At 35.5% G+C, this 8,994-nt stretch overlaps 1 protein-coding gene across 1 annotated transcript in view; it reads left to right on the top strand.

Annotated features, from left to right (window-relative positions):
- LOC107743153 (src kinase-associated phosphoprotein 2-like) overlaps positions 1-6,115 on the top strand; it is an 18,875-nt gene extending 12,760 nt beyond the window's left edge. Inside the window, exons 12-13 of the mRNA XM_016556279.1 lie at positions 5,282-5,384; positions 5,858-6,115. Coding sequence (XP_016411765.1) covers positions 5,282-5,374 — 93 coding nt within the window. The 3' untranslated portion in view covers positions 5,375-5,384; positions 5,858-6,115. The remainder of the gene's footprint in view (positions 1-5,281; positions 5,385-5,857) is intronic.
- Positions 6,116-8,994: the final 2,879 nt, after the last annotated feature.

The following is an 8,994-nucleotide window of genomic DNA, read 5'->3' as shown; positions in this document are numbered from 1 at the left end:
GCTCGCTCTTCCTTTATTTATTTGTTTATTTTTATTGATTGTAATTTTTTAATTAATATCTTCTGAGGCAGTCTGATTCAGGTTGGTTGGAATGGAATTGAAATTGTAAAAAGCATTATCTCTTTACAAATAATAACATAAAAAAAACAGGGCACAGGGCACTTTTTAAACAAAAAACCCACTCCATTAAATCCCATTTTTATGAAATATGCATGAAATGTATTGCACTGCATAAAAGAGATAAGCCTAAACCCTGGATGTTGCCAAACGAGGCTGGGAAAGAACTGCTTGACACAGTCCAATGTTGCTGTGTCGTATTTGTGCCATTTTATGGGTACTACACGGCTTGGTTTACCATGAATATTGCAGGCGCTCTTTTGTAGCGTAGCCCCTTCCCCCTTCCTTCAGCCAGGCTTGCGGATGACCGTAAAGCCGGTGTGGGTTTAGTGTCCAGCTGTGGCTCACAGGCCATTCAGAGCAGTCTGGGGAACAAGCCAGTGGGGCTATTAGTGGCCTACCTCCTTCCCCTTGGCCATGCAGCAGCTGCAAGTCTAACCCCCCCCCTCCATTTACCCCCCTGTCCAGACCCTCAGCGGCTCTGAAAGGGTATTGACCATCAGACCAGGGGGAGGTGTCAGGGCCCTAAATCACACACACCACACTCTCTTCTTTTCAAAGCAGGCCAGTGTGTGCTGTAAATGATGCTTGGTCAAAATAGTGCGTCACATGGTTCGTCTGGGGTCCAGAAGCATTGTAAACCTCAAAGACCCACATCATTTCAGTGGCATAATATGCTAATTTTAATCATGCAGGATTTAAATTATTCAACTTGCATCAAGATATTTCAAAGGTCACTTTAGTCTGCTAAATGCTAAATTAGGAAGTCTATGTGACCTTACACGTCGGCTTCCTTAGATAGGCGCTGAATAGTCGTGTGTGGGCATGTAGGAGGAGTGTGAGGTCTGCATTGCTTTCCTGTTGCAGACTTATTTGTCACCCTCACCTTCTAATCTGACCCTCTTGCACGCGCACATATTCGCACGCACACGGCACCAGGCGCTGCTCTGTCAATGAGGTGTGTCTGTATCAAAGGACAGCTACAGGAAGCTTCCGCTTCACCCCTTCACATGTGCACTTCCTGTCTTGTTTCACACAGCCTGGACAACTGCCCTATATTTGGCGACCTGAGGTGTGTGAATCTTGGACATTAACACGTTTCGCTTCCATCTGTATTTTAAAGACAGCAGAATCATTTGTTTATGAAATTACAATATTGTTCAAAATGTTTTAGTAAGATTTTAAAAATGAATACTTTTAACACGTCACTTTCATATTACTTGCATAAATTGGCTGTTATATACTGCGGAGGTCTTCAAATATTTTAATGCCACGTACCCTCAAATATGATGAATATCATTTTTGCAAAGGACTCCATTCTTAAAATATAAAGGATGCTATATATATTGAGACTAACTTATGCTATGTGAAAAAATTGTATGATATTATTTAAATATCATTATATTTAAATAATATGTATATACATATACATATATTGTATAAAACAACATTAAAACATATTTTTAATTAAAAAATGTTTAAGATTATTAATTAAAATGTATTAATTATTAAGCATCATAAGGAAAAATATTAATTAATTACAAATAATTATTAATCATTAAAATGTGTTTAGCTCCGTGGTTCTCAGTAAAATATATATATATTTTTTTAATAGTTATTTCAATATATATGTTATAATATATTTAATATGCATACATAACATACATTATATTTATATATATAAATATAAACTGGACTTAAAAAAGTTATGACCAGCCTTGAAGAAAACAAATTAGATGACTTACGTTTTAAGACTAGTTTAAGCAGTTTATGCAACCAGCCTTTAGGATCTACAGTTCTGACATTATTAGAATGTATAAATGGAATATATTCTAAATTATATTCAAAATCTAAGCTTTACAGATAGCGGAAGATTTATTGAAGTCTATATGGTCTTTTAGCAAAGTGTTTCTTTTTACTCTTGTGAGGAGGACAGTGCACACTGAGGACAGTTGGCGGTGAAGAGACGCTCTCCATTACAGCATGTGTGTCTGCGGCAGCTGTCAGCAGCTGCATAACCAGACCTGTGTTTTATAGACAGATACGTGCACGCAGGCAGTAAGAGGTTTGCTGGCCGGAGCTGAGCACTATACATTATACAGCAGGAATCACTTAGGCTGCCGGGGTCAAGTAGGGGCCCACAAACTTCCTATTTAACTTCAGATGGGGTATGCTTCAAACCTCATTGCTCTTTCTGAACCATACAGAGAGAGATTTTTTTCTCCGACGGTGAGGTGACGAGCAGTGAGTGTCTTGTCCGCTTTAGAGAGATCAAAGACTTGAATGTCAGAGAGAAAAAAGGCTATAAATGTCAGTCAGAGTACACTGGATTGAGATGTTTCGGGGTTTCAATGTAACTGACCGTTCTTTTCAAGTACAACAAATGAGTGTTTATGTGGGAACTTTCAAAAACATGCAGAGCTGAGGTTGCAGATTGGCAACCTGGGCGCCCCTGATGAGTGAGGGCCCCATTAAGGTCCTCTATACTGCCCTACAAAGGCAAAGCACAGGAACTACACCAAAGCTAAAACTGTAATTGAGTTAGTGTTTTCACTTTATTGTTTACATTGAGCCAAACCTGCCTGTCACATAGACAGATCATAGAGACCCCATTTCAGTCATAACTCAATTTTGACGAAAAGTGTCACTGTGTTCTGCCTTTGCAAATTAGTATAGGATTTTTGATTTGATTTTTGATATGACGTTTTGATGCCAAGGACTCCCAGATATGATGAATGCCTGGACCCCTTCCTAAAATATATAGGCAGCTATATTTCAAGCGTATAAATTGGTTTAAATTAAGTGTGATTTTAAAAACAACAAATTAATTGTTTCTGAGATTACAGTAGCGTAAATATGTATTTATGATGTTACAAAATATTTCTATTTTTAATAAATGCTGTTGTTTTGAATGTTATATTCATCAAAGAATCCTAAAAAAAGTATTTGTTTCCACAAAAATATTAAGCAGTACAACTTTTTTTTGACCATTGATAATAAAAAATGTTTTATTAAGCACCAAATTAGAATGATTGTTCATTTTAATTGTAATAATATTTCACAATATTACTGTTTTAACTATTTATGATAAAATAAATGCAGCCTGCTTTGGACTTTTTTCAAAAACTTGAATAGTAGTGTGTATAATTGTCTTTTATATTATATTATATATTTTTTTATTTTTAAATCAGTTAAATTTGTTATATCTTTTAAAATAGTTACTTTTTATTAAGTTGATAGTGTATCTGAAATTAACATACTAATACAAATTTTTACATTTAATATATTTGAATTCCATATTTATTTATTAATTGATTTACTTCCTTATAATTATTATTTAGCAAAGCTGCATTCAGATTTTTTTCTCAAACTGTGAAAATCTAGCGCTGTCAGTTGAATAAAGATAATTGCATTAATCTCTTGATTTCTGACCATGTTTAGAAAGCAGGATAAAATAGAAATATTACCAAATTTGGATATTATGCACACATTAACGCTGACAGCCCTAAAATACATTTTGTAAAATGTTGTACATTTTCTGGTGGACCCTCCAGCACCCACTTGCAGTTCAGTGGGGGTCCCCAGACCCCAGTGCGTTCCTAGTTCAGTTCAGTCCAGTCTCCTCTCCATTCTCCTTTTTGAAAGAAAGCAAGATGTGGCGTGATAGATCTGCCTCAGTATAACCCCAAAGTTTAGAAGGCATCTGTGAGAAACAGAGAAGTATCGTGGATGTGGAGAAAACACAGGGTTTAGTGGCTTTGAAGTGAATGGCACCGTGTGATCTGTTTGTAATTATGGAATAAAGAAAGAGAGACTGATGGACAGATCTTATCTGCTTCTTATCTTTATGGTTATCTTTTCCATGAGCTGGAGAAGAGCTGATCTGTCTCTGTACGGGGAGAAAAGGACTCTGTCCTCGGGCTCGCAGATCTGTTGTGCTTCATACGAAATATATCGCCCGTTCACATTCTCTTGTGTAATCTTTATAGGTCCTATGGGCCTCGTGTCCTTGAATTGGCCTTGGAAAGACAGACAGGAGGTTGGGAGGGAGACAGAATGGGGGGTAGGGATGTACGGATAGAGACAGTATGAGATGAAAATGAAGTAAAACCTGAAGATGAGCGGGTAAATGAACTATATAAATATGCATACATAACATACATTATATTTATATATATAAAATGTATAAACTGTAATATACATTGTATATAAAATGTATATTATGTATGTATATTAATTATGTTATAACATATATATTAAATGTATATGTTAAAATAATAACTATAATCTAAAAATTAATAAATCTAAATGAAAATGCTAAGAACACAAAATCAAGGTATGAATTGAAATTGAATTCATTAAATTGTTTTTCCTGAAGAACATATAGGTCTTGAAATTTCTGGAATCAATTAATTTAATATATCAATGCTCCCAGTTTCTGTTAAGTCTGAAAACAAGCAGCTTAAAAAACACCTGATCTACAGTCCTGACTTTATTAGAACATATACATGGAGTATATTCTGAATTATATTCCAAAACTAAGCTTTACAGATAACGAAAGATTTATTGAAATCTGTTGTCTTTCAGCAAAGTTTTTCTTTTTAGTCTTATGAGGAGGACAGTGCACACTGAGGACAGTTGGCGGTGAAGAGACGCTCTCCATTACAGCATGTGTGTCTGCGGCAGCTGTCAGCAGCTGCATAACCAGACCTGTGTTTTATAGACAGATACGTGCACGCAGGCAGTAAGAGGTTTGCTGGCCGGAGCTGAGCACTGATCTGTCTCTGTACGGGGAGAAAAGGACTCTGTCCTCGGGCTCGCAGATCTGTTGTGCTTCATACGAAATATATCGCCCGTTCACATTCTCTTGTGTAATCTTTATAGGTCCTATGGGCCTCGTGTCCTTGAATTGGCCTTGGAAAGACAGACAGGAGGTTGGGAGGGAGACAGAATGGGGGGTAGGGATGTACGGATAGAGACAGTATGAGATGAAAATGAAGTAAAACCTGAAGATGAGCGGGTAAATGAACTATATATTGACAGATTTCATTTCCCTGAGCGTTGACCTATGAGATTTGACCTCGCTGATTGTGTCACTGCACTGATTGGTCTCAACTGTGAGTGAGTTTAATGAACATTGGTTATCTTTTTTTTTTTTTTACAGGAGTATGACATGTTTGGCTGGTGGGTGGGGGAGATGAAAGGGGCCATCGGAATTGTGCCTAAGGAGTATCTTCTCGATTTGTACGTGCTGTAAGGGGTCTGAGGTGAGTAAATTATCCTACACTCTAAAAATGCTGGGTTGTTCCAACCCAACTTTGGGTCAAATATGGACTAACCCAACATTTGGGTTAAAAATTTAATGTAAAAATTTAACCCAAATGTTGGGTTAGTCCATATTTGACCCAAAGTTGGGTTGGAACAACCCAGCATTTTTTAGAGTGTAGAATGACTGCTGATAAACCTAAGCTGTTCATGGATGGATAAATAGATAGATAGATAGATAGATAGATAGACAGTAAAAATATTTTTGAAAGTTGTAAAAACTTCAAAATTATTTTTGGAGTACATTTTACAAAAACAGTCGTTCTACATCAAAATTCCATGTTTAATTCACTGTGTTATGTATGTTTCTTTTTAATATTTGTAAAATTTACTATAGCAGTTTCTAAGTGAAAATTATTTCCAAGTACATCCTGCTCCATTTTTGTTTTAATTGTACATTTTTGTTCATTTCTAGGAAAACTCTGGTGGCCTGCTGTTGTAGCTTCATGTTCCACAAGTCGCTTTGTCTTTCTGTGTGTTTCTATTATTCTGTGTGATATGTAAAGCAAACTGCCAGTTCAAAAGCACAAGTGATTGTGAAATACATGAAGGATGTGAAGCTTATCTTTTGCTGATTATTTAATTATCACGTGCTGACTGAGTGAATGTAAACCTCTTTTTTTGTCTTTCAAAGGCATTCAGTAGTAGGTAAAAACTGTATGAAATAAAGCTTGCGCGTTCACAAAACGTTCTGGAGTCTTTTTAGCAGTTTGTATTCTAGCCACCAGGTGGCAGCAGCGTATAACGTTCTTTGTAATGAGTATAATGAGTGTAATGAGTACAAAAAAATATATATAATTTTTGCGACAGATAATTTCAGAGCAGATGTGGAATGTCTTTGAGACTTCGTTTGATTCCTCCACAGGGACAGACAACACAAGACAGGTTTCTACACAGACCGTAAGTGCTGTTTGTACGTACAATCACGATGTTGCAGTATGTACCGAACTGATGGGAAACCAAATCTCTGACCTTTTTATGCAGAACATAGCCTAACAAACAAATCAAATAGCAGTTATTCAGATGTGGAATTAATAATCTGCTGTAGGAGAACTAGTTGGCATATCGGATCGTATCTTCACGGACCGCTGCGTTGACATCCACAAATATCTGGGCACTGAAGTGAGAAACTTAATTAAAACACATGTCAGGCCGTTACCTTCTCTGCCAAGAAGAATGTATCTAAACGAAGTGTTACTATTTGCATATTAACTTGCTCAGTCAAGCTTCACACAATAAATACTAAAGACATTTTAATTTGATCATTACATAACACTGTTTTATATACCAGTTGATAAACAATTAGACTTGGGCCTGATTTTAAAGTTGAGCAGCATGGAACAATTTCAGACAAATGTTGGCACCATGTTTAATATATAAAATTTACGTTTTTTAAAAAACGTCTTCAGCCAGATCTGAAAATAATAGAATCTCAATCCAAAAACCGAAATCTGTAAAGATAATATTGTCACAATTTATTTTAAGGTCCAGTTCTCAATATTAGCTAACAATTAACTACGACTTTTTCCTCAGTAAACTCCTAATTACTGCTTATTAATAGTTAATAAGGTAGGCTATTTGTTAAGTTTAGGTATTGGGTAGGATGCAGGATGTAGAATATGGTGATGCAGTATATCTGCTTTATAACTACTAATAAACATCCAATATGCTAGTAATGTGCATGCATAAGCAACTAGTTAATAGTGAGAATTGGTCCCTATACTAAGTGTTACAGAGAATATCAGAGTTATATTTTACATTATTCTCTTCATCAGAGACTCTCTCTTTTTATTGCCATTATTGTACATGCAAAAAAATATGTATTTTATTAACTGTACATTTAAATGACATCACTCTTAACATTTTTAAAGTAGGATAAGCATAAAATAAAAATAAATTCAGTACATTATGATTGCTCTTATTGCTGTCAAACGATTAATTGCATCCAAAATAAAAGTTTTTGTTTACATAATGTGTGTATACTGTGTATGTTTATTATGTGTATATATAAATACAAACACACGCATGCATACATTTAAGAAAAATATGTTGTTTATATATTAAATGTATTTATATATAGCATAAAATATATGAATATAAATATGTAAATGTATATACATGTAAATATTTTCAAAATATATACTGTATGTGTGTGTATTATATATACATAATATATGTGTGTACTGTGTATATTATGTAAACAAAAACTTATTTCGGATGCGATTAATCACGATTAATTGTTTGACAGCAATAATTGCTTTATAAATATTCTTGACAGTTTTCATACAAATTGAAAATAATATTTTATTTTTATGTTACAGTAAGCTACTGACTGAATTGTGTGGCTTAAATAGGATTATTTGTAATACATATGCCAGAATGAAAAAAATACTGTACTGAAATTATATTTTCATAATTTGTATATTATATTACATTTTTTTATCTTAGCATTAAAAACAATTCTGTATTATAGCAGAATAAATTCAGCTAAATAAATAAATATTCCAGAATGAAAAAAGTTATTTATATGTTCTGTTCTGTTCTGTTATGTTATTAGCATAAAAAAAAAGTGTTGTATTATTCTGTATTATAGCAGAATAAATTCATACACGGTTTCTGATATACTGTTTCTTTACTCTTTAGCTCTGTTTCCTGATAATTTACTGGAATGGTGAAATCTGGAACACCGTGACTTTCCTGATTGAACTCGTCCAGTCTGTTAAAGAATCCGCACTAATGAAGGAGCTCAGGGTGGAGAGGATGTTTCCACTGAGCCTTGTGTGTGTTAAATTCACATCACATGTCAGTAGCTCACTCCTCTCTGTCAGGGAAGGAGAGAGGAGAGGACAGGATGTTAGTTGTGAGGGGTGGAGGTAAGACACCTGTCGAGGGAGGTGGGGATTCATTAGTATTCATTATACATTTCCCACCAGTTTCTGAGCAGAGCGGAGAGAGGAGGGGCTGCAGCATCCATCTCCTCCACAGAGATACACTCAGACGGCTGAAACAGAGAGGTGTGTGATGTCATAGAAGAGGCCAAACAAAGCGTCCAACTGCATGAGGATCAGCACAAGATTTTAGTGCAGACGTTGAATTTCCTCCTCTGTGAGTTGCTTAATGACCACTTCCTTACTTTAAAGGGGTCATATGAAGTTGCTAAAAAGAACATTATTTTGTGTATTTGGTGTAATGAAATGTGTTTATGCGGTTTAAGGTTAAAAAACACATTATTTTCCACATACTGTACATTATTGTTTCTCCTCTATGCCCCGCCTTTCTGAAACGCGTCGATTTTTACAAAGCTCATCGGTCTGAAAAGCAAGGTGTGCTCTGATTGGCCAGCTATCCAGAGCATTGTGATTGGCCGAATACCTCAAGCGTGTGACGGAAATGTTACGCCCCTCACCATACTGTGATGATGCCCTGTCAGGCCAGAGCGATGATTCAAAAACATGAAAACCCATTATAAACGAGGCATTCCAGTGGGGACATAATTATGGATTATAATGACTTATACTGTCTTTTTACACATTGCATCGCGCCGCATAAACA

This window comes from Sinocyclocheilus rhinocerous, unplaced genomic scaffold (assembly GCF_001515625.1).
Source record: "Sinocyclocheilus rhinocerous isolate Xijiao unplaced genomic scaffold, SAMN03320098_v1.1 scaffold946, whole genome shotgun sequence".
NCBI classification, from domain to species: domain Eukaryota; kingdom Metazoa; phylum Chordata; class Actinopteri; order Cypriniformes; family Cyprinidae; genus Sinocyclocheilus; species Sinocyclocheilus rhinocerous.
Note: the sequence above shows the minus strand (reverse complement) of the source record. Positions and strands in the feature narration are given on the sequence as shown.